The sequence below is a fragment of the Telopea speciosissima genome, chromosome 4 (genome assembly GCF_018873765.1).
Source record: "Telopea speciosissima isolate NSW1024214 ecotype Mountain lineage chromosome 4, Tspe_v1, whole genome shotgun sequence".
NCBI classification, from domain to species: domain Eukaryota; kingdom Viridiplantae; phylum Streptophyta; class Magnoliopsida; order Proteales; family Proteaceae; genus Telopea; species Telopea speciosissima.
Window position 1 is genome coordinate 58424522 of NC_057919.1, and position 27418 is coordinate 58451939.

General features: G+C 38.8%; 1 protein-coding gene across 1 annotated transcript in view; it reads right to left on the bottom strand.

Moving 5' to 3' along the window:
- Positions 1 to 480: 480 nt before the first annotated feature.
- Positions 481 to 27418, bottom strand: part of LOC122657478 (uncharacterized protein At5g19025-like) — a 41037-nt gene continuing 14099 nt past the window's right edge. The window contains exon 2 of the mRNA XM_043852189.1: positions 481 to 800. Coding sequence (XP_043708124.1) covers positions 755 to 800 — 46 coding nt within the window. The 3' untranslated portion in view covers positions 481 to 754. The remainder of the gene's footprint in view (positions 801 to 27418) is intronic.

Genomic DNA, 27418 nt, shown 5'->3' on the forward strand with positions numbered 1-27418 from the left:
ATCAAATGTCTAACTGCAAGCATCAAAGCTCTATTAAGTCGCCTGACAAGGCTAACCAGATCGTGGCATGGTAATGAACATCTTTCTAACAATTGGATTTGATGACATCCTGTAATGCTTCAAGGCAAACATCATACTGATAGATCAAGCTACCAACAGGGCTGCCCAGAACAGGAAACAGACTGTTGCTGCTTTAACCAAAGGAGCGAAATAAGTGCAGCAGGAATAGCCACGGTAATAACCTGGACCAGCTTAGCATCTAACAGAAGAGCTGGAAGGCTGTTGTGAGAATGCCGATCTCACCACCGATTCTGATTCAAATCAGCCTCAACAGGTACCTGTTCCGGATCATCCATGGTAGGGACTTGGATGGCAAGCATTGAAGGTTGAATGATGTTATAGAGACGACACTTGATTCAATTTTAACGCATAGGAAAAAAAAAACAAACTACTAATCAAGCAAAAAATGAATCTACCGCAATTCTAATTTTGTGAAATTATTTGTATTGATTTTCTATAATTCGAGCATTCATGAGCAAGAAAGAGAATATCTCCCTCAACAAAAGATACATCAGGAGATTGATCTCGTGAGGAGATACGTCGCCAACTTGTAGGTTCACGAAAATTGTTCTCAGCAAGTGTCAAGTCTTCTGGAAAATGAAGCTTCAATTAAACATCAAATTGTGAATGAAAGAACAAAAACCAGAAACCTGAGATATGTTAAACAGATCCAAGAAAAAACACCATGAACAAATCAGCGCTGCTCCCCACCTCCATCAATTGCCAGATTGACCCCAGCCCTGTAATCCACCATTGGGACATGTAATTAGCACATGTGCAAAGCAAGAATAATCCCCCCCCCCCCAAGAAAAAATCAGATATAGCAAGCACAAAGATGTCTTCCCCCCCCCCCCCCCAATTCTCCATGTTCACACCCCAAAAAAGTGAACATTGAACCTCTTTGAATAAATTTTTTTTCCGGTGGGGGTTAATAAAAAACTATGGTCAGGTTATCATTAAGCATTCATGCACTAACTACCGAAAACCCCGTTATGCATTCATGCACCACTAACTACCGAAAACCCAGATTGAAATCAGCTTTGGCTTGAGAACTGAGTTTTTCCGAAACATAAAGGAAAAAGGGGGGGGAGGAGAGTTTTCAGATTTACCACCCCAACACGAAAGAAAAGAGAAGGGGAGTGAGATGTAATTAGATCACTCCAATGGTAAGAAGCTGTGATAAGTTCAGAGATCAGAACAAATTTTCCTCAAGAGTATTCAGATTTACCACCCAAACATGAAGAAAAGAGAAGGGGAGAGACCAGATGAATAAAATTACCTCAAAGTATACTAAACCCAGTTCATGTACCAAATTTTGGGTTAACAGACCAACCATTAATAAAACTACCTCAAAGTGTCATAAACCCAGTTCATGTACCTCTTGAAGCTCCAACTCCCACACCAGATGAGTAAAACTACCTCAAGGTATCCTGAAGACCTGAACCCAGTTCATGTACCAAATTTTGGGTTAACAGACCAACCCTAGAACATTTTACAGCTCAGGTGGCAAAGAGAGGTATTTAAGAAAGAGATTTTCTTCCTGACACCCCTTAAGGTGTCAAATAATTTGCAACCCTTTTTTTTTTTCTTCTTTTCCCTCTTAGTATAACACACTTTTTCTTTCAGTAAGGATCAAATCTTTTGAAAAATCCTTTTTTTTTTACCCCAGTCTTTAAGAACTTTTGGGAATAAGACAAGGGACAATAAAAAAGAAGGTTACATATTTTAAATACAACTATAGAGGTGTCATTAAGACAGTCTTTAAGAAAACTTTTAAGTCCAAATTGTCTACACGCTCTTCAGACAAGCTACACAAAGAACAGAGGAGAAAAATGGATAAAAATCACTGGAGGTCTCCAATATATGACACAACAAGAAACTTCAAAATTTTGTTCATAACCAAATCTATGCAACCATTTTGCCTTGTAAATCTTAACATAAGTTCCCCTTGTCCTTTTCTTCAATAAAACAAGTTCATATAAGGACAAGAGAACATTATTCCTCTCCCCCCCCCCCCCCAAACAAAAAAAGGACTAGAGAAAGGGGGGGAGATGCCGGCTTGATTGGAATATTCTCTCTTTGTTAATAGGGTTTTATTATTTTATTGTTTTACCCTTTTGCCCCTTGGGTTGTAATTCTTATTATAAATAAGAGGACCTCCGTCATTAATGACAAGTCACATCATTCCACCAACTATGATTCTGAACTTGGTGTCAGCCCAAAACCCTAGGAAAAGGTTTTCTCATTTTCTGCGTTGCTCCTCTCCACCACCGCCGCTGCCCTTTGGAGGCCATGTTGCGCCTCCTTGCGGTGAGTCACAACCTCCCGGCCGCCCTCGCTGCCGCTATCGTGACCTGTCTGGACGTCATGCCTGCCGCTGCTGCCGACCCCGTCTACTGCTGCCCCACCTACCACCGGCCTCCACAGCTGCCATCTCTCTTTGCCGCGACCCCCTAGGTCGCCGCACCACCTACCGCCAGCCCCTTGCCGCTGTTGCCGCCATGACCCTTCCGATTGCTGCGCCTCACCACCGGCCTCTCCACAGCCAGTGTTGCTGCCTTCTATTGGGTTTTATCACTAAAACAATTTCTCCGTGATCACCTTGGGCGACGACAATACCAATACGCTCTCTACTAACTGCTAGTGACCCACTTGGACGACCACCAACTATTGGGCATCACACTCTCCAACCTGGCCCTTCTCTATGATCATCTTGGGCAACGACAATACTAGTATGCTCTGTACTAATGCTACTGCAACTGACCCACTTGGTCGACCACCTACTATTGGGCATCACACTCTCCAACTTGGCCCCACCAAACTCAACACTCAGAACTATCTTACCTGGTCACGGGCATGTCTTCTCGGACTCCGTGGGAATAATTATGTAGGACTTGTTATAGGCGATACACCATAACCAGCTGATCCTGCAGCCGCTTCTACTTGGCTGTCTAATGATGCCCTGGTAATGTCATTTCTGATTAATTCGATGGAGCCCTCTATGAGTCCCAGTTTCATTCTCTTTAATTCTGCTAAAGATTATGGGATGCAGTCCGCCAATCTTATTCACAAGCAAGGAATTATGCTCAAATCTATGAGATATGACGACAGGTTCGAAACACTACTCAGAAGGAGCTCTCTCACTACTTATTTGTCCGCTTTGACGACTCTCTGGCAACAACTGGATTTTTATCATCTTGTTCCTATGGTGCACCCTGATGATGCTGGTACCTTTCAAAAGGCATGGGAGATGGAAAGGGTTTATGACTTTCTCACTGGCCTCAACCTTGAGTATGACCAAGTTAGCGTCCAGATACTGGGTCAAGAATCATTCCCTACACTCCTTCAGGCCTATAATATGGTTCAGTCTGAAGAACACCATCGAACTGTTACAATGCCCCCTACTGCTCTTGTGAGGTCGACCTTACTTACTACTCCACCTACACCTCTTCCCGCGCACACTTCTAAGGCTTCTCCATTGTACGGGAACCCGTGAAATGTGAATATTGTGGTCACCCTCGTCAAACACAAGAAACTTGTTGGAAGCTTCATGGGCGCAATCCTCCAAAATCAGGTGGCACTCGTTCCTAGGCCCATCTCTCTAATGCAGCTGACAGTTCTCCTGCTCCTTCTACACTGGCACCTTTCTCCCCGGATTAGATGGCTGCACTTCAAAAATTGGTGACATAGTTGACTACTTCTAGTCCTCCTTTTGTCTCCTATCTTGCCCAATTAGGTACTTTCCTTGTTTCCTCCTTGAGTCCTTTATGGTTAATTGATTTTGGTGCAACGGACCATATGAATATGACCAATAACTCTAAGGACTTTTGTACCTATACTCCTTGCTCTGGCCGTGATAAGGTCCGTGTTGCTGATGGCTCTTTGTCTTCCATCTCTGGTAAAGGTACCGTTAATAACTCTTCCCAACTCTCTTCCTTTTGTGCTACATGTTCCCAAACTATATGCCAATTTATTATCTATTTATCGCCTGACTATTGGATTGAATTGTTCTGTTTATTTCTATTTTACTCATTGTCTATTACAGGATCTAGTGACGGGCACAACGATTGGGTATGGTCAGGTCCGTGATGGTCTCTACTACTTGGAATCTCCACCAACTGCACCTCTCCCGTCCTCTGTTCAAACTCTTCGTTCTGATAACGCCTTGACTAAGCTTTATCACTGGCATCGCCGTTTGAGACACCCTAGTTTTCATATTTTACGTTCTTTATTTTCGAATTTGGTTAAAATTTGTTGTTTGGAACAACTTCATTATGATGTGTGTGAACTTGCAAAGCATACTAGAGATTTTTAACTATTAGTGATATTAAAAGTGATTCCTATTTCTATTAAGCACTCTGATATCTAGGGTCCCTCTCAGACTATTGATTGTCATGGTTATCGATGGTTTATCACTTTTATTGATAATTGCACCAGCCTCACATGGGTTTATCTTTTGCACAATAAAAATGATGCTTTTTCATGTTTCCAGTCTTTCCAAGCCATGATCCATACCCAATTAAATGCTACTATTTGGGTACTTAGGAGTGATAATGGTACTAAGTAATTGGATAGTCACCTTCAACAATATCTTCTCTCCCATAAAATTCTTTCTCAGACTTCCTGTGTTCGGACTCCTGAACAAAATGGCATCCCTGAACGAAAGAACCACCATCTCCTGGATATGACCCGTGCTTTGATGTTTACTACTGGTGTCCCTAAAACCTATTGGTGAGATGCAGTCCTCCTTACTGCTACTTATCTGATTAATTGAGTTCCCTCTAGTGTTCTTAACTTTAAGACAACCATTTCTTTCTTACCAGATCTCACCATTGCTTCTTCTCTTCCTCCCAAAATATTTGGGTATGTCTGCTTCGCCCACAACTCTTCTCCCTTTCGTTCCAAACTGGATCCTCGTGCTATTTAGTGTATATTTCTAGGATACTCGACTTCTCAAAAGGGTTACAAATGCTATCATCCCCCTTCCCGTCGTCTTTATATCACCATGGATGTCACATTTCATGAGTCTGAACCATATTTCACGACACCTCTTCAGGGGAAGAGTCTTAAGGAAGAAGAGTTGTCCTTACCTACTCTTGTTGTTGGTAGTCTACCTATTCCAGTTTTTGTTTCAATTTAGGGGGAGACAATAGGGGAGACTCCTACTGTTCCCGAGTTGATAACTTACACTCGGACTAAATCTGAAAGGAAGGATACCATAGCTGCTCTCAACCATTACCTATTGTGGCGCCTTCACCAGATTTGCCCTCCCCTTCAGGTAACATCTCTCCTCTTATTAATTCTATACCTGTTTCTAAAAATGATCCTGATGACCGGCCTATTGCTCTAAGAAAAGGGGTGCGTTCATGCACCCAACATCCCATTAATCACTTTGTTTCTTATGAGTCTCTATCTCCCTCCTACCGGGCCTTTGTTTCTTCTTAGTCTTCTATGTCAATTCCACAGGATTGGAAGGAAGCCATCAATGATCCAAAGTGGAAGGCTGCCATGGTAGAAGAAATGGAGGAATTGGATAAAAATAGTACCTGGCAACTCATCCCTCGTCCTATAGGGAAGAAATTAGTAGGCTACAAATGGGTGTTCACAGTCAAACAGCGGGCGGATGGCACTATTGAAAGGTACAAGGCTCGCCTAGTCGCGAAAGGTTTTACCCAAACATACAAGATTGATTACTAAGAAACCTTCGCCCCTGTAGCAAAGATGAACACAGTAAGGGCTGCCAATTTGGGTTTGAATCTCCAACAATTAGATGTCAAGAATGCTTCCTTGAATGGAGATCTTGAAGAAGAGGTTTACATGGATCTTCCTCCTACTTTCTCTTTCCCTTCCTTTTGCTACTGGCCATGTTTACAAGTTGAAGAAATATTTATATGGTCTCAAGCAATCTCCCAGAGCCTGGTTTGGTCGATTTGTAACGATCATGCAAAAATTTGGATATCATCAAAGCCAGGGTGATCATACTTTGTTTTTGAAAAGGGAAGGTATACAGATCACTGCTCTCATCGTGTATGTGGATGATATAGTAATCACTGGGAACAATGATGATGAAATTTCCCATTTGAAGTCCCTACTTGCAAAGGAGTTTGAAACTAAGGATTTGTGTCCTCTTCGATATTTTCTTGGGATTGAAGTGGCAAGGTCTGATAGGGATATTTTCATCTCTCAACGAAAATGTGTCTTAGATCTCCTTTAAGAGACCGGCATGTTAGGGTGTAAGCCTGTTGATTCTCCCATTGAAGTCAATCCCCAGTTGTGTAGTGGTACGTGAGATTCTGTTGATAGGGAACAATATCAATGACTGGTTGGCCGGTTGATCTACTTGTCACATACTCGACCTAACATTGCATATGTTGTGGGCATTGTTAGTCGATTTCTTCATGATCCGCAGACACCCCATCCTGAAGCAGTTAATCGTATATTGCGATATTTGAAGTCTGCCCCTGGGAAAGGTATTCTCTTCACCAATAATGGGACTCTACGCCTAGAGATCTTTACTGATGCCGATTGGGTAGGATCCATTGACGACAGGAGATCTACCTCTGGTTATTGTTCCTTCCTTGGAGGTAATTTAGTTACATGGCATAGCAAGAATCAGTCAATAGTCTCTCGCTCCAGTGCAGAAGCCGAATTCGGGATTTGGGATTTCATTTTGATGATCCTATGCGCCTTTACAGTGACAACAAGGCTGCCATTAGTATCGCTCATAATCATGTTCAGCACAACCGCACCAAACATGTAGAGATCGATAGGAATTTCATCAAAGAGAAACATGAAGACAGAGTATTCTGCATTCCTTTTATTACATCTAAAAATCATTTAGTTAATGTCTTTACCAAAGGCCTAAATTGTAAGATGTTCCACCCACTGGTTTCCAAGTTGGGCATGTTTGATATATTTGCACCAACTTGAGGGGGAGTGTGGAGAACCGTGGTGGGATTGGAATATTCTCTCTTTGTTATTAGGGTTTTATTATTTTTTGGTTTTACCCTTTTGCCCCTTGGGTTGTAATTCTTATTTTAAATTAGAGGACCTCTGTCATTAATGACAAGTCACATCATTCCACCAACTCTGATTCTGAACTGTTTATACACCCACTTCGATGGAAGGTGCCGCTACTGCTCTGAGCCCAAAAGACACATAGGCGAAGTAACAGTCAAAATAAATGGTGAAGAATTCTTAGCAAAGAAGCATGATGCAAGGGTTTTTCTTGGATGACTAGGCATGTAATACATGAGGTTTTTCGCCCCCTGGGCCCAATAATTTTTTAAAATTTATATTTTAGTCCTGTCTAATTAAATTTATAATCGAAACATCCATCAAAACAATTATATATACAACTCAACTCAGCCTTATCCCAACAAAATGGGGTTGGGTGCATGGATCCTTTTTTTCCAACCAGCTCTGTTCAAAGCCCTAATTGTCACTTTACGCCATCTCCCTATCATCAAATTTTAGCACCCCACTTTCAGCCCTAATGTTACTAAAGTTATACGACATATCTCTATTTTTGTTCTCCTCATTTTAAAACCTTTTGATTCCAAGGTTGATCTCCGCAATTCCAACTTCGCATTTATCCCTACTTTTGTCTCATGCATCAAAAATATATCATCATAAAAAAGCATAAACCAAGGGAAGTGAATGTCTTTACTCAGCTCATCTACGATTGTCGCAAATAAATACGGGCTTAGAGCTGATCCTTGAGGTAATTCAATTGTAATTAGGAATTCACTACACTGCCCCCTCCCACATTTCTTACATTAGTCACTACACCACTATACATATCTTTAACCATGTCCACATATTTACTCGAACACCTTTCTTCTTTAACACTTGCAAATTAACTCTCCAAGGACTATCATAAGCTTTTTCAAGGTCAATACAGACCATTTGGAGATCCTTCTTACATTCACCTAAAGCTCTCCATTAGTCTACTAAGAAAATAAATAGCTCCTGGAATAAAAAAAAAATTTGATTAACTGAAATATTAGGTGTTTGTGTTTCAATTACTCTCTCCCATAATTTCATATTATGGCTCATAAGTTTTATTCCTCCCTAATTATTACAGCTTTGAATATAAACCCCCCCCCCTTTTTTTAAATTGGAACTCCAATGCTTCTCCTTCATTCATCAAATTGATTAACCAAAATATTAGATGCTTGTCTCAGGTGAGTTTCAGTTACTCTCTCCCGTAATTTCATATTTTATGGCTCATAAGTTTTATTCCTCCCTAGTTATTACAACTTTGATTATAACAACCCGCCCCCTTTTTTTTGTAAATTGGACCCACAATGCTTCTCCTTCATTCATCTGGCATTTGGCATTTTTCTTGTGCTCATAGTCTTATCAAACAATTTAGTTAGCTAAGTTATTCCACTATATCGTAAGCTCTTCCCCACCTCTATTGGAATACTATCTGGACCTATTATTTTACCTATTTTCACCTTCTTCTTTAAAGCTTCCATTTACTTCAGACACCATAATTTTCTGTATATATCATTCTAGTTCCTTGCTGGTTATTACCTATTACAACCTTCTAAACCATATTACTTGTATAGGTCTCGTTTAGTAATTTGTAGAAATAGTTTTCATCTCCCCTTTATCTCGTCATCACTCCATACATTGTCATCTTCACTTGTAATGCATCTGATGTGATTGAAATCTATACTCTTCACTTCCCTCATTTTAGATAGTTTATAGATATCTCTTTCCCCCTCCTTTGTGACTCAATTGTTATAGAGATCCTCATATTTCTTAGCTCTTGCTTTCTAACTTCTGAAGCTTATCAAGTGTTCTTCTCTCTTCAAAGCATGTGTTTACAATTGATAAATCATAAGCCACAAAAAATTCTAAAACCGAAGTCCCCTCTTTGTTCCTATCTCCCAAACCATAACCTCCATGAATTCTTTCATAACCTCTACTATCTCTTCTAACATGTCTAATTAATTATATTAATTACCTCTTTCCGAACACAAGTTTAATGGATATGATCCTATCACCAATTCTTTATCAATTACTACTCCCTCCCCACTTCTATTATTTTATCCCCAGTCTACCAAAGTTTATAATCATCTTATCCCTTAGCTTTCTTACCCTTCCGCCTAGTTTCTTGTATACAAGCTATGTTAATTCTTCTTCTCATTATATTACCCCTGATGAATAAATAAAAACTATTTTCAATTAATTCAACATTTCAATTGGCCATTCTATAATTAATAGGATCTAGATTTCAGTGCTGGTTAATAATCATGTTAGCTATGGAACCATGTAATAATGCCCGCATCAGCCCAACAAAAATTTGTATACAGGAACTGCTTTACTAGGAGGTAAATTGCATTACTGCTTTTGATGAGGTATTATCAAAAGTAAGATTCGAATGAGTAATTGGTGAAGTGACTAAACCCACCAACCCACGTGTTAAACCCCATCCATACCAACCAAAAACCTAACATAACCAGCTGATAAAGCTCAGTTCTAAAGTAGCAATCTATAAGGTCGAAGACTTCTCTATGGTAGGTTTAATCATTGAATACGGAGAAAAATGCAGCTTCCCCATCTTGTTCTATAGCTCCCATTAGAGTGTAGAGTTAGTTAAACTATATTCAGATGGATACCTCTTAGATAACTAACCATTTACCTGGCCAGGAGTGGTACCCAAGGTAGCATCCCAGACCCAGTAGGACTCAAAACCCAAGATATGTTAACGTCAGGTCTGTAGATACCGGGATCTGCCCTGAGTCAGCCCCAATGACACTCCATCGGGTGATGACCAATTTAAAAACTAAAAATATATATCCACAGGTGTTAACAAGTTTCTAATAAAACAAGTTAACCAACAAACCAAAGGATACAAAAGAAGCCACCATAATGGAAATCATTGTTAAAAGTTGTGTAGGTTATTTTCTGTGTATTGATACAAGTATTTAGGTGCTTTAAGCACCTCTCATTATCTGGTCTAAGAAATAGTAAAATGGACAAAACATGGGATGTACGATAGAGCTTGCTTCCACTGGTGTCGGATGGGAAGGCAGGCAAAGGGTGCTCTTCAGGTAGTCAGGGCGATATACTCTACCTGGTATAATCATAGAATCAAGTTGCTAATTCTCTCTGGATGCAAATTTTGGTTTTAAGATTAACATTCTACTATGCTTTTATGATTTTGTCCTGGTTGCTTAGATTCTAATCAGAATTCAAGTTTGTAAGACAGGATATCAAAGAAGTTCTGCCAAGTTAACTTCCACGTCACTTTGCTATAAGCAAGGCTGCTTCATTAATGGTGGCAAAGTTGGTCCCTAAGGCCAAGGAGAAGTCAAAATGCAACAATGATGTGAGAGTTTTATGGAACTTAAATATTAATAGTAATTTACTATATTGTGCACTAATCCAAGACATGTTTGAAATAAGCATAGATAAAGACCTTTAGAGAAGCAATTCATAGTTTCAGTCTTAAAGCCGTAGTGAGTAGTAGACAAACCGCAAACCCTGGTAGGTCCACTACATTATTTGTCATGATGTCATCTTGTCTCTATTTAAATCATGTACCTATAAATTAATCCTAATATTCTAAACTCTAAACTTATAATGCAGGCGAATGGTGGTTCCTTTATGGGAAAGATACACCTCACTTAAGAACGGTAGCATTCAAGGTACTATCTCAAACTTGTTCTGCCTCCAAATACGAGCGCAACGGGAGTATATTCTCACTCATCCACAGTAAGAGGTAGAACCGACTGGGTAACAAACGATAGGAGCAGTTGGTGTTTTTGCATTACAACATGAGATTGAAGATGCAACACATACACCAAGCCATGAATGGTGATGACGTAACAATCGAGCATCCCAATGTTTTCCAAATCGACTCAAATGAGGAGGATGATCCCCTATACCAGTGGGTGAGGGATCGAGGCGAACCAGTCATGGATCGGGCTGGGGGTAGGCCCGACCATAGTTGTCATGGCGTCACCATGGCGACGCCATGGCGTCCTGGCGCTGGAGAGGGTTGCATGGCGACCTACGCCATGGCAACCCTCTTTGATTTCTTCTTCCTGTCTCTCTTTCCCTCTTCGATTTCTTCTTCCTGTCTTCGATTTCTTCTTTCCCTCTTCAATTTCTTTCGATTTCTTCTTCGATTTCTTCTTCCTGTCTTCTTTCCCTCTTCGATTTCTTCTTCGATTTCTGAATTTTCTTCTTAAAACTTGAGAAACAATAGAGAAAAAATAAAACATGGCTCGAGTATACATCTATTAACACATTAAAAATAGAGAAAATAAAAAATAAAACATGGTCGACATGCTCGCCATGGCGGGCAACATGTCGATATATCGACGTGACACCCCTCCACCAACTTGGATCGCCGTGACGCCGTGACAACTATGGGCCCGACCCAGAGAGAACTACACAGATGGGTACTAATGTGGACAAGTATATGTCGTCTCGCGAGGGTCGTGTGTATTCACAAACACCCCGACCTTTCGCTATATAGAAACTAAGTAGCTGCATAATTGTTCTGCTTCAAAATTTTAAAGTTAAACACCATTCTCTTTTTCTTTTTTTTTGGTATCAAATACGATGGCAGAGTCCATGGTGCTGTATGAGTCTGGAAAGACTACTCCTTGGTCAGTGCGAACAATAAAGTGAGGGCATAACTAAAAGGTAAATTCAAAGAAAACTATATATTTGATTTGAATGTTGACATCTACAAAGCAAAGATCTTCAGCACCATCAGCAATAGTTCCTCACTTGCAAATTGGTCGATGATACCTGTCAATATTTACTATGTGGTCGTATAGATTATAGTCGAAATTGGTGCATATACTCCTATGACGTTTGGCATGCTAGACCCAATATAGAACTTGTTGCATAAGTTTCCAATTGTTGAACCATTGTGTACTACATCCTTTAAACTTGAGCCCATTAGGGTTGGTCATTTCATAGGTGAACCTGGAACTTCCAAAAACCATATTGTTGTGGGTACAATTAAAATCCCCTTGTCATCAAAATACTTGAAAGAAGAGTTAAAACGGATCAATCTCATGAAGCTTGAGGGGGGAACTAAGTATAACTTAAAAGGATGGATTCAAGTCGGTCTGGATTTGGAACAGATAAATGTCACCTTCCATATTTATTGAGGAGCCAGCTGATGATGGTTATATCCAAGACACCAATAATAATAGGAGGACAAGGGGAGATCCAAAGAATTAATCAACCTACGCAAGTCCATTGATTCTGTTTCTAGTAAATTTAAGAGTATGGATGAATTAATGGATTCAGTTAAGTATTTAAGCAACTGCTGCTAGAGCTTATTTAACTTCAATTTTAGAGCATGGATGAAACATCCACATAGAAATATTTGAGCCATACGATAGAGATAAGCCATATCAAAATTAATGGATGTCAATTTGGTAGCTACATGTATAGAGAGGACAAAAAACCCTCAAATGAACTGCATTTTAAATCATCACTCACCATGAGGCAATTTAGAGGAAAATTTTGGTACTAACTTGTCATATAGATGGAAAACATACTCTATCAGCAGTTGCTTAAATACTTAACTGAATCCATTAATTCATCCATGTTCTTAAAATTTACTAGTAACAGAATCAATGAACTAACGCCGGTTGATCAATTCCTTGGATCTCCCCTTCTCCTCCTCCTATTATTATTGGTGTCTAGGATATAACCATCATCAGCTGGCTCCTCAATAAACATGGGAGGTGACATATTTATCTGTTCCAAATCCAGACCGACTTCAATCCATCTTTTTATTTTATACTCAATTCCCCCCCTCAAGCTTCACGAGATTGATCCATTTTAACTCTTCTTTTAAGTATTTTGATGACAAGGGGATTTCAATTGTACCCACAACAATTTGGGCATTGGAAGTTCCAGATTCACCTATAAAATGACCAAGCCTAATGAGCTCAAGCTACCAGGATGCATTACACAATGATTCAACTATTGGAAACTTATGCCACAAATTCCATGTAGGGTCTGGCATACCAAATGTCATAGGAGTATCTACACCAATTTCGGGTGCAATCCATGCAACCACATAGTAAATATTGACATGTATCGTCGACCAACTTCCAAGTGAGCAAATACTAGTAGTGGTGTTGAAGATCTTTGCTTTGTAGATGTCAACTTTCAAAACAAACATATAGTTTTCTTTGAATTTACCTTTTAGATATGCTCTCACCTTATTGTCCTCAACGATCAAGGAGTAGTCCTTTCTAGACTCATATATCACCATGGACTCTGCCATCGAGTCTGATATAAAACACAAAAAAAGAGAATAGTCTTCAACTTTAAAATTTTGAAGAAGAATAATTATGCAGCTACTTGGGTTCTCTATGAGGAGGACCCTGAGTTGTCAGGTTCGGGTACTAGCAATGGTGATGATGATGATGGTGATCGTGGTAATGGTGATGATAGTTGTGATGGCGATGGGGATGACGGTGCGCTTCACAGGAGAGACACAGTACACACATGCCACACAAGATTAGGACCATGGTGGACTTGCCTACAGGAGAGGCTCACGTCGTCGATTCACACCATCAACTGGTGAGCAGCAAGATAGTATGTATAGACACGATCAGGAGCTTAACTGATATTATTGGAGGCATTAGTATGGAGAGTGGTATTCATCATAGGGAGTAGTGGCATACACCATCATCCATATATGGCACACGGGGTACCATTTCTGAGTATAGTCACTATACTGGGTATGGTCAATTTGAGGCCTTTGGGCAGGCCGGCTCTTCATCATCATTACCCTATGCCTATGAGAACGAGGGTAAGTTACACACTGAGTCAGGTTTTATGGAAAGCATCTGTTGGGTCCCGATCCCTCTAACCATACAAGTCGGTGCCGGTTTGCGTTCCACGACCAGCATCTAGTAGCGGTGGCTTTCTATCAAGTTCCTTACGTTTCGGAGATATATACCCTAGGTTAGAGTACCTCCAGGATACTGATGATTGAATTATAGTTCAAAATCTCGTCGAGATCTCGAAAAACTCGAGTTTCTTGAGACGAGTTATTATACGAAACAAAAAAATGTAAAAACTCGAAAAACTCGATCGAGATTTCGAATATTTCAAGAATCTCGGAGAAATTTCGGTGAAATCTCGAATATTTCGAGAATCTCGACCTCCTCAGTACTCATAAAGTCATAGTATTGTATTGTTGGGACTTGGGAATTAAGACGTGGAAGACTAGGGTAGTAAGGTGTCTATGATTTATGTATTATTCATTATACTTAGGTTGGGTGTCTGTGTAATATGCATTGCGAACACTTCATTGTATCTTATGGCATGGAGTAGAAACTTTAAGTCTTTAACCATTTCTTAAATAATTATTCAATATTATGTGCATAATTTACTTGTTTTACTTGCCAATTATGTCTCATATCATTAAAAAAATGTGTAGAATAGGCAAAATATTACATTAAGGGTTAGGCCTTTACTGCCAACCAACGGTGCAAATCCAAAACACCAAATTGGGTTTTTTTTTCTTTCAATTTGAACCTTTAAATATGTTTATTAAACCTAAAACAAGCTTACCTTAAAGTTTCAGAGCCAACTATGCCATACTCCCACCAAAAATAATTTTGAAACATTAAAAATAAATAAATAAATAAAAAACAATACATTGTCTCACCAAGATCTCGAGATCTCAGAAAACTCAGCCTGGTCGAGACCGAGTTTTAGAACCTCGGATTCAATTTATAGGGTTTTGTGAACGACTTCGAGCATTAGTTCCAGCTAATATGTAATGGCCAGCCTTTGTGATTCAACAAGAGCAGAAGTTGATTCGACAACAATAACAACATGGTCGTTATGATGATTTGGCCCGAACCTCATTTCACCACTAGCTACTCTTAAATGGTAGGACCTATTACACACCTAAACATGTATTTGTTTAATCTATGTCTCTTTCCAAGTTTCTAACAATTAAAAACAAACCATCAACCATCACCATGTATGATTATGAAATACGAATATGATGCCTAAAGCTTAAATAATTTATTGTTTGATGTATTTAAATTTGTAATGCTTATTTACGCTGTTTTACACCTCTACTTTTAAGTATATGAGTTGTAAATATTGTGTGAAATAGCCTAGGTAGACCTCATGTAGGTCGTAAACTACCAACCTAGGGCCCGAAGTCAAAGTAACATTCTGGGTATGAATTTGTAAAACCTAATGTTTTCATTGTGTTAAGATGGCCTAAAATAAGGTGGATGTAAAGTTTCATGACCTATCTTGGCCATGTGACTACCGAAACACAACATCAAGTTGAGACAGGAAAAAATGCATAATCTCGCCAAGATCTCACTATATCTTAGTCTCGCAAGGGTCGTGTATATTCACAGACACCCCGACCTTTCGATATGTAACACCAAAGTGGCTGCATAATTATTCTGCTTCAAAATTTTAAAGCTGAAGACCATTCTCTTTTTTTCGTGTTTTGTATCAGACGGGATGGTAGAGTCCATGATACTATATGAGTCTGGAAAGGATTACTCCTTTGTCGCTGAGGACAATAAGGTGAGAGCATACCTAAAAGATAAATCCAAATAAAACTATAAGTTTGTTTTGAAGATTGACTCTACAAAGCAAAGATCTTCAACACCACCAACGGTAGTTCCTTATTTGCAAGTTGGTCGACGATACTAGTCAATATTTACTATATTGCTGATAGATGGAAAACATACTCTATCAGCAGTTGCTTAAATACTTAACTGAATCCATTAATTCATCCATGTTCTTAAAATTTACTAGTAACAGAATCAATGAACTAACGCCGGTTGATCAATTCCTTGGATCTCCCCTTCTCCTCCTCCTATTATTATTGGTGTCTAGGATATTACCATCATCAGCTGGCTCCTCAATAAACATGGGAGGTGACATATTTATCTGTTCCAAATCCAGACCGACTTCAATCCATCCTTTTATTTTATACTCAATTCCCCCCCTCAAGCTTCACGAGATTGATCCATTTTAACTCTTCTTTTAAGTATTTTGATGACAAGGGGATTTCAATTGTACCCACAACAATCTGGGCATTGGAAGTTCCAGATTCACCTATAAAATGACCAAGCCTAATGAGCTCAAGCTACCAGGATGCATTACACAATGATTCAACTATTGGAAACTTATGCCACAAATTCCATGTAGGGTCTGACATACCAAACGTCATAGGAGTATCTGCACCAATTTCGGGTGCAATCTATGCAACCACATAGTAAATATTGACATGTATCGTCGACCAACTTCCAAGTGAGCAAATACTGGTAGTGGTGTTGAAGATCTTTGCTTTGTAGATGTCAACCTTCAAAACAAACATATAGTTTTCTTTGAATTTACCTTTTAGATATGCTCTCACCTTATTGTCCTCAACGATCAAGGAGTAGTCCTTTCTAGACTCATATATCACCATGGACTCTGCCATCGAGTCTGATATAAAACACAAAAAAAGAGAATAGTCTTCAGCTTTAAAATTTTGAAGAAGAATAATTATGCAGCTACTTGGGTTCTCTATGAGGAGGACCCTAAGTTGTCAGGTTCGGGTACTAGCAATGGTGATGATGATGATGGTGCGCTTCACAGGAGAGACTTATTACACTCATGCCACACAGGATGAGGACCATGATGGACTTGCCAACAGGAGAGGCTGACATCGCTGATTCACACAATCAGTTGGGGAACAACAAGATAACATGGCTGACACAATCAAGAGCTTGACTAACAGCATTGGAGGCATGAGTAAGGGGAGTAGTATTCGTCATGGGGAGTAGTGGCATACACCACCATCCATATATGGCACGAGGAGCACTAATTTCGAGTATAGTAACTATATTGGATATGGTCAGTTTGAGCCATTTGGGAAGGCCCGCTCTTCATCATCATTACCTTTTGCCTACGAGTATAAGGGTCAGTCACACAGTGAGTTAGGTTTTGTGGAAAGCATCTTTAGGGGCCCGGTCCCCCCAACCACATATGTCGGTGTCGGTTCGGGTTCTACGGGGCCCATCTAGTAGCGGTGGCTCTCGATCAAGTTCCTTACGTTTTGGAGATATATACCCTAAGTTAGAGTACCTCCAGTATACTGATAATTCAATTAATAAGGTTGTTGTGGAAGACTTCAAGTGTTACTTCCAGCACACTATGTCATGGCTAGCCTTTGTGATTCAATTAGAGCAGAACTTGATTCGACAACAACAACATGGTCGTTATGATGATTCGGCCCGACACTCGTTTCACCAGTATCTACTCTAAAATGGTAGGACTTGTTACACACTTACACTTGTATTTCTTTAATCTATGTCTCTTTCCAAGTTTCTAACAATTATTAACAAACCGTTAAACCAACACCATAAATGATTATGAAATATGAATATGATGCCTAATGCTTAAATGGTATATGGTTTGATGTATTTTAATTCGTAATACTTATTTAAATTGTTTTACACCGCTACTTTAATTATGAGTTGTAAATATGGTATGGATTAGTAAAGGTAGACGTCATGTATGCCGTAAACTACCGACCTAGGGTCCAAAGTCGGTCACATTTTGCGTTAGAATTTGTAAAACCAAATTTTCCATTGTGTTTAGAATGCCTAAAATAGCGTGGATGTCAAGTTTCATGATCTATCTTAGTTATATGGCTACCGAAACATACCATCAAGTTGAGACTGGAAAAATTCATCATCTCGCCGAAATCTCAGTATATCTCAGTTTCATGAGGGTTGTATGTATTCACAAATACCTAGACCTTTCGATATATAAAACCCAAATAGCTGCATAATTGTTTTGCTTCAAAATTTTAAAGCTGAAGACCATTCTCTTTTTTTGTGCTTTGTATCAGATGCGATGGCAGAGTCAATGCTGCTATGAGTCTGAAAAGGACTACTCCTTGGTCGCTAAGGACAATAATGTGAGAGCATATTTAAAAGGTAAATCCAAATATAACTATAAGTTTATTTTTAATGTGAACATCTACAAAGAAAAGATCTTCTGCAGTACCACCAGTAGTTCTTCACTTGCAAGTTGGTCGACGATACCTGTCAATATTTACTATGTGGTTACATGGACTACACCCGAAATTGGTGCATATAATTCTATAACATTTGGCATGTCAAACCTTACATGGAACTTGTGGCATAAGTTTCCAATTGTTGAACCATTGTGTATTGCATCCTTAAAATTGGAGCCCATTAGGGTTGGTCATTTAATAGGTAAACCTGGAACTTCCAAATGCTAGATTATTGTGGGTACAGCTGAAATCTTCTTGTCATCAAAATACTTGAAAGAATAGTTAAAACGGATCACTCTCGTGAAGCTTGAGGGGTGAATTGAGTATAACACAAAAGGATGGATTCAAGTCGGTCTGGATTTATTACAGCTAAATGTCACCTCCGATGTTTATTAAGGAGCCACCTAATGATGGTTATATCCAAGACACCAATAATAATAGGAGAGGAGAAAGGGAGATTCAAAGAATTGATCAACAGGCGCAAGTTCATCGATTCAGACACTAGTAAATTTACGAGTATCGATGAATTAATGGATTTAGTTAAGTATTTAAGCAACTGCTGCTAGAGTTTGTTTATCTTCAATTTAAGAACATGGATGAATCACCCACATAGAAATATTTGAGCCATATGATAGAGATAAGCCATAAAATTACACATCTAGCATATATCTAGGGATTTCTCTTTGTACCCAGCCATCAAAATTAATGGATGTCAATTTGGTACCTACATGTACAGAGAGGACAGAAAACCTTCAAATGAACAGGATTTAAATCATCATTCACCATAAAGCAATTCAAACGAATAATTTGGTCTTAACTTGTAACATAGATGGAAAACAAACTCTAGCAACAGTTGCTTGAATACTTAACTGAATCCATTATTTCATCCATACTTAAATTTACTGAAAACAGAATCAATGAATTTGCGTCAGTTGATCAATTCCTTGGATCTCCCCTTCTTCTACTCGTATTATTATTGGTGTCTTGACTATAAACATCATCAGTTGGCTCCTCAATAAACATGAGAGGTGACATATTTATATATTCCAATTCCAGACCGACTTCAATACTTCTTTTATCTTATACTCAATTCCCCCCTCAAGTTTCACGAGATTGATACCATTTAACTCTTCTTTCAAGCATGTTGATGACAAGGTGATTTCAGCTATACCCACAACAATCCAGCCTTTAGAAGTTCCAGGTTTACCTATGAAATGACCAACCCTAATGAGCTTCAGCTTCAAGGATGCAGTACAAAATGATTCAACAATTGGAAACTTATGCCATAAGTTCCATGTAAGGTCTGACATGCCAAACGTCATAGGAATATCTGCATCAATTACGGGTGTAATTCATGTAACCACATTGTAAATATTGACCAGTATCATCGACCAACTTGCAAGTGAGGAACTACTAGTGGCAGTGTTGAAGATCTTTTCTATGCAGATGTCAACCTTCAAAACAAACATATAGTTTTCTTTGGATTTATCTTTTTCATATGCTCTCATATTATTGCCATCAGCGACCAAGGAGTAGTCCTTTCCAGACTCATATAACACCATGGATTTTACCATCTTGTCTAATATAAAACACAAAAAAACGAGAGTGGCCTCCAGCTTTAAGATTATGAAGCAGAACAATTATGCAACTACTTAATAGAGAACCCCTGAGTTGTCAAGTTCGGGTACAAGCAGTGGTAGCGATAATGATGATGACAATGATGATGGTGCACTTTACAGGAGAGACTTAGTATACCCATGACACACAGGATGAAAACTATAGTGGACTTGCCTACAGGAGAGGCTGACGATGCCGATTTACACAATCAGGAGCTTGACTGACAGTATTGGAGGGATGAGTATGGTAGAGGGTATTCATCATGGGGAGTAGATGTATAAACCATCATACACATATGGCACGGGAAGCACCATAGTCATCTATACTGGATATGGTCAGTTTGAGCCATTTGGGAAGGCCCGCTCTTAATCATCATTACCCTCTGCCTATGAGTATGAGGGTTAATCACACTGAGTCAGGTTTAGTGGAAAACATCTTTAGGGTCCCGGTCCCCCAAGCCATACATGTCGGTTCCGGTTCCGGTTCCACGGGAACCATCTAGTAGCGGTGGCTCTCGATCAAGTTCCTTACGTTTTGGAGATATATAACCTAGGTTAGAGTACCTTCAATATACTAATGATTCAATTTATAGGGTTGTTAGGGACGACTTCGAGCGTTACTTCCAACATATTATGTCATGGCCAGCCTTTGTGATTCAATCAGAGCAAAGCTTGCTTCAACAATGACAACAACAACTTGACCATTATGATGATTCGATACGACACTCATTTCAGCACCAGCTTCTCTCAAATGGTAGGACTTGTTACACACTTACATTTGTATTTCTTTAATCTATGTCTCTTTCCAAGTTTATAACAATTATTAACAAACTGTCGAACCATCACCATGTATAATCTAATGCTTGGTTTATGGTTTAATGTATTTTAATTCATAATGCTTATTTAAGTTGTTTTACACCGCTACTTTAATTATATGAGTTGTAAATATTGTGTGGAATAGCTAAGGTAGACTTCATGTATGCCGTAAACCACAAACCTAGGGTCCAAAAGTCGAAGTATTATTTTGGTTTTGAATTTGTAAAACCTAATGTTTCCATTATGTTTAGAAGTCTTAAAATGGGGTGAGTGTCAAGTTTCAAGACCTATCTTGGCCATATGGCTACCAAAATATAACATCGAGTTGAGACGAAAAAAAATGCATCATCCCGCCGAGATCTCAGTATATATCAGATTCGCGAGGGCCATGTATATTCACAAATATCTCGACCTTTCGATATTTCGAACCGAAGTAGCTGCATAATTGTTCTACTTTAAAATTTTAAAGCTGAAGAATATTCTCTTTTTTTGTGTTTTATATCAAACCCGATGGAAGACTCTATGGTGCTATATGAGTCTGGAAAGAAATACATCTTAGTCACTGAGGACAATAAGGTAAGAACATATCTAAAAGGTAAATCCAAAGAAAACTATATGTTTGTTTTGAATGTTGACATTTATAAAGCAAAAATCTTCAGCACCAGCACCAGCACCAGTAGTTCCTCACTTGCAAGTTGGTCGACAATATCTATCAAAATTTACTGTGGTTGCATGGATTACACCCGAAATTGGTGCAGATACTCCTATGTCGTATGGCATGCCAAACCCTACATGAAACTTGTGGCATAAGTTTCCAATTGTTGAATCATTGTGTACTGCATCCTTGAAGCTGGAGCTCATTAGGGTTGGTCATTTCATAGGTGAACCTGGAACTTCTAAAGGCTAGATTGTTGTGGGTACATCCAAAATGTCCTTGTCATCAACATACTTAAAAGAAGAGTTAAACGAATCAATCTAGTGAAATTTGAATGGGAAACTTAGTATAACATAAAAGGATGGATTCAAGTCGGTTTGGATTTGGAACTGATAAATGTCACTTCCCATGTTTACTGAGGCGCCAACTGATGATCGTTATATCCAAGACACCAATAATAAATGGAGGAGAAGAAGGGGAGACCCAAGGAATTGATCAACCTGCGCAAGTTCATTGATTTTGTTTCTCGTAAATTTAAGAACATAGATGAATTAATTCAGTTAAGTATTTAACCAACTGTTGCTAGAGTTTTTTAACTTCAATTCAAGAGGATGGATGAATCATCAATATAGAAAATTTGGGCCATACGATAGCAATAAGCCATAAAATTACACATCTACCATATATCTAGGGATTTCTCCTTTCACCCAACCATCAAAATTAATGGATGTCAATTTGGTAGCTACATGTATAGAGAGGACAGAAAACCCTCCAATGAAGCAGATTTTAAATCATCACTCACCATGAGGCAATTCATAGGAATAATTTGGTCTTAACTTGTCACATAGATGGAAAACAAACTCTAGCAACAATTGCTTAAATACTTAATTGAATCCATTAATTCATCCGTAATCTTAAATTTACTAGAAACAAAATCGATGAACTTGCGTCGATTGATCAATTCCTTGGATCTCCCCTTCTTCTCCTCGTATTATTATTAGTGTCTTGGATATAACCATCATCAGCTGGCTCCTCAATAAACAAGGGAGGTAAAAAATTTATCTGTTTCAATTCCATATCGACTTTAATCCATTCTTCTATGTTATAGTCAATTCCCCCCCTCTCAAGTTTCACGAGATTGATCTATTTTAACTCTTCTTCCAAGTATGTTGATGACAAGGGGATTTCAGTTGTACCCACTACAATCTGGCCATTGGAAGTTCCAAGTTCACCTATGAAATGACCAACCCTAATGAGCTCCAGCTTCAAGGATGCAATACAAAATGATTCAACAATTAAAAACTTATGCCACAAGTTCCATGTAGGGTCCGGCATGCCCAACGACAAAGGAGTATATGCACCAATTTCAGGTGTAATCCATGCAACCACGTATTAAATATTGACAGGTATCGTCGATCAACTTGCAAGTGAGGAACTACTGGTGGTGGTGTTGAAGATCTTTTCCTCATAGATGTCAACCTTCAAAACAAACATAGTTTTCTTTGGATTTATCTTTTAGATATGCTCTCACCTTATTGTCCTCAGCGACCAAGGAGTTGTCCTTTCCAGACTCGTATAGCACCATTGACTCTGTCATCGTGTCTGATACAAAACACAAAAACAAGAACGGTCTCTAGCTTTAAAATTTTGAAGCAGAACAATTATACATCAACTTGGGTTCTCCTCCTGTCAGGTTCGGGTACTAGCTGTGGTGGTGATGATGATGGTTCACTTTACAAAAGAGACTTAATACACTCATGCCACACATGATGAGGACCATGGTGGGGAGACCATGGTGGACTTGCCTACAGGACTGGCTGACGTCACCGATTCACACAATCAGCTGGGAAGCAGCAACATAGCATGGATGACACAATCAAGAGCATGACTGACAATATTGGAGGCATGAGTATGGAGAGGGGTATTCATCATGGGGAGCAGTGGCATATGCCATCATCCATATATGGCACAAGGAGCACCAATTCCAGGTATAGTCAGTATACCGGATATGGTCAGTTTGAACCATTATGGAAGTCCCACTCTTCATCATCATTACCCTCTACCTATGAGTATTAGGGTCAGTCACACACCGAGTCAGGTTTTGTGGAAAGCATCTTTGGGGTCCCGGTCCCCCCCAGCCATACATGTCGGTGCCGGTTCGGGTTCCATGGGGACCATCTAGTAGCGGTGGCTCTCGAACAAGTTCCTTACATTTCGGAGATATATATAGGTTAGAGTACCTCCAGCAGACTGATGATTCAATTTATAAGGTTGTTGTGAACGACTGCGAGCGTTAATTCCAGCATACTATGAAATGGACAGCCTTTGTGATTCAATTAGAGTAGAGCTTGCTTCAATAACAACAACAACAAAAAAAAACGTGGTCGTTATGATGATTCGGCACGACACTCATTTCAGCACCAGCTACTCTCAAATGGTAGGACTTATTACACACTTACTTGTATTTCTTTAATCTATGTCTCTTTCTATGTTTCTCTCAATCATTAACAAACCGTCAAACCATCACCATGCATGATTATGAAATACGAAATAAATGCCTAATGCTTAAATGGTTTATGATTTGATGTATTTTAATTCGTAATGCTTATTTAACTTGTTTTACACTGCTACTTTAATTATATGAGTTGTAAATATTGTATAGAATACCCAAGGTAGACCTCATGCATGTCTTAAACTACCAACCTAGTGTCCGAAGTCGAAGTAACATTTTGGGTTTGAATTTATAAAGCCTAATGTTTACATTGTGTTTAGAAGGCCTAAAATAGGGTGGATGTTAAGTTTAATGACCTATATTGGCCATATGGCTACTGAAACATAACATCGAGTTAAGACGGCAAAAAATGCATCATCCTGCCGAGATCTAAGTCTATATCAATCACGAGGGCCATGTGTATTCACAAATACCTCGACCTTTCAATATATAGAACCCAATTAGCTGCATAATTGTTCTGCTTCAATATTTTAAAACTGAAGACTATTCTTTTATTTTTGTGTTTTGTATCAAACGCGATGGCAGAATCTATGGTGCTATATGAGTTTGGAAAGGACTACTCCTTGGTCGCTGAGGACAATAAGGTGAAAGCATATCTAAAAGCTAAATCCAAAAAAAATTATATATTTGTTTTGAATGTTGACATCTACAAAAGCAAAGATTTTCAGCACCACCACCAGTAGTTCCTCACTTGCAAGTTGGTCGACGATACTTGTCAAAATTTACTATGTAGTTGCACGGATTACACCCGAAATTAGTGCATATACTCCTATGTCGTTGGGCATACCAGACCCTATATGGAACTTGTGGCATTAGTTTCCAATTGTTGAACCATTGTGTACTGCATCTTTGAAGCTGGAGCTTATTAGGGTTGCTCATTTCATAGGTGAACTTGGAACTTCCAAAGGTCATATTGTTGTGGGTACAACTAAAATCCCCTTGTCGTCAACATATTTGAAAAAAGAATTAAAACATATCAATCTCGTGAAGCTTGAGGGGGAACTGAATATAACATAAAAGGATGGATTCAAATCGGTCTGGATTTGGTAAAAATAAATATGTCATCACCCATGTTTATTGAGGAGCCAACTGATGATGGTTATATCTAAGACACCAATAATAATAAAAGAAGGAGAAGGGGAGATCCAAGGAATTGATCAACCAGCGCAAGTTCATCGATTCTGTTTCTACTAAATTTAAGAGCATGGATGAATTACTGGATTCAATTCAGTATTTAAGCAACTGCTGCTAGTGTTTGTTTAACTTCCATTTAAGAGCATTGATGAATCATCCATATAGAAATATTTGGGTCATAAGATAAAGAGCCATAAAATTACACATCTAGCATATATCTAGGGATTTCTCATTTCACCCAACCATCAAAATTAATGAATGTCAATTTGGTTGCTACAAGTGTAGAGAGGATAGAAAACACTCAATTGAACTGAATTTTAAATCATCACTCACCTTAAGGCAATTCATAAGAATAATTTGGTCTTAACTTGTCACATAGATTAGAAACAAACTCTAGCAGCAGTTGCTTAAATACTTAATTGAATCCATTAATTCATCCATGTTCTTAAATTTACTAAAAAACGGAATTGATAAGTTTGAACCGGTTGATCAATTCCTTAGATCTTCCCTTCTCCTCTTAGTATTATTATTGGTGTCTTGACTATAACCATCATCAGCTGCTCCTCAATAAACATGGGAGGTGAAATATTTATCTGTTCCAATTCCAGACTGACTTCAATCCATTCTTTTATGTTATATTCAATTCCCCCCTCAAGCTTCATAAGATTGATCTGTTTATACTCTTCTTTCAAGTATGTTGATGACAAGGGGATTTCACCTGTACCCACAACAATTTGACCTTTGGAAGTTCCAGATTCACTTATGAAATGACCAATCCTAATGAACTCCAGCTTCACAGATGCAGTACACAATGATTCAACAATTGAAAACTTATACCACAAGTTTCATGTAGGGTATGGCATGCCGAACGTCATAGGAATATCTGCACCAATTTCGGGTGTAATCCACGTAATCACATAGTAAATATTGACAGGTATCATCGACCAACTTGCAAATGAGAAACCACTGGTGATGGTGCTGAAGATCTTTGCTTTATAGATGTCAACCTTCAAAACAAACATATAGTTTTTTTAAGGATTTACCTTTTAGATATGCTCTCACCTTATTGTCCTCAGCGACCAAGGAGTAGTCCTTTCGAGACTCGTATAGCACCATAGACTCTGTCATTGCTTTTGATACAAAACACAAAAAAGAGAATGATCTCCAGCTTTAAATTTTGGAGCAGAACAATTATACAGCTACTTTATCAGGTTCGGTTACTAGCAGTGGTGGTGATGATGATGATGATGGTGCACTACACAGGAGAGACTTAGTACACTCATGCCATATAGGTTGATGACCATTGTGGACTTGCCCAAAGGACAAGCTGACGTCACCGATTCACACAATAGCTGGGAAATAGCAAGATAGCATGGATGACACAATCAAGAGCTTTACTAACAGTATTGGAGGCATGAGTATGGAAAGGGTTATTCATCATAAGGAGCAATTGCATACACCATCATCCATTTCTGGCACGAGGAGCACCAATTCCAAGTATAGTCACTATACTGGATATGGTCATCATCATCATTACCCTTTGCCTATGAGTATAAGGGTCAGTCACACACTAAGTCAAGTTTTGTGGAAAGTATCTTTGGGGTCTCAGTCCCCCCAGCCATACATGTCGGTGTCGGTTCGGGTTCCATTCAAAAGGTCAGATATGTGGAATAATTCCATATTTGTATTTTATGAATGATCATGGTCTTAATCATCATAGGAAGATCAATTATTTTAGCAAAAATTTATTTTGGAAGTAATGTCTTTGGAAAGCAAAGACATATTTTTCAAATCTTTTCAAAATTGGGATCTTCAAAGCTGACTGCTAAGAAGTAAGATACTTGCAGAAATGATGATTTTTTTCATAAAACACACAAAAAACCTTCATCCCAATTCATCTGTCTGATGAGATTGAAACTGAGATTTTTCAAAAATTTATGATGTGTTGTTTGCTCAGCCACCTTATCTGCTAGCTTACCCACATGCCTTTGAAACTTACCCTTATTGGCTAGAAGGTATGATTTTCATACACCATTTAACTCTTCATTGATATTTGTGGGGATTCCAAGGTTGTAAAAATCTTTGATGTCAATTTCTGTCTGAAACTGAGTTTGATCTGTAGGAACATGGATGGACTTGTCTAGCCACTGATGCGTATGATTCATTATGGATTTGTCTAGTCATTGATGGATATGTTGGCCTAATGAGGTTTGGGCAAACCCATTCATCACATGACCTTGGTCTGCTAGGGTCTGGTCTAGTCTTTGCATAAGGAGCATAGGAGTTTGGTCTAACTTCATTGGACTTTTGGCTTCTTTCCATCTTCCTTGTCTAGGATGATCTTCTGATCCAGCACTTCTTCTGATACATCAATTTCTCCTGTCTGCCAGACATTGTTGTACCATTGTTCAAATGCTCTTCTATGTGCAATCAAATCTATTGGATTTATATAAATTTCTATCTGTGGTAAGATAACTGTTCTTCGGCCATAAAACATTATTTTTCAGTCATAAAAGTTTGTGATTTCTTCATATTTTAAACTTATTTTCTTTCAGTCCTCCAATTTATAGAAA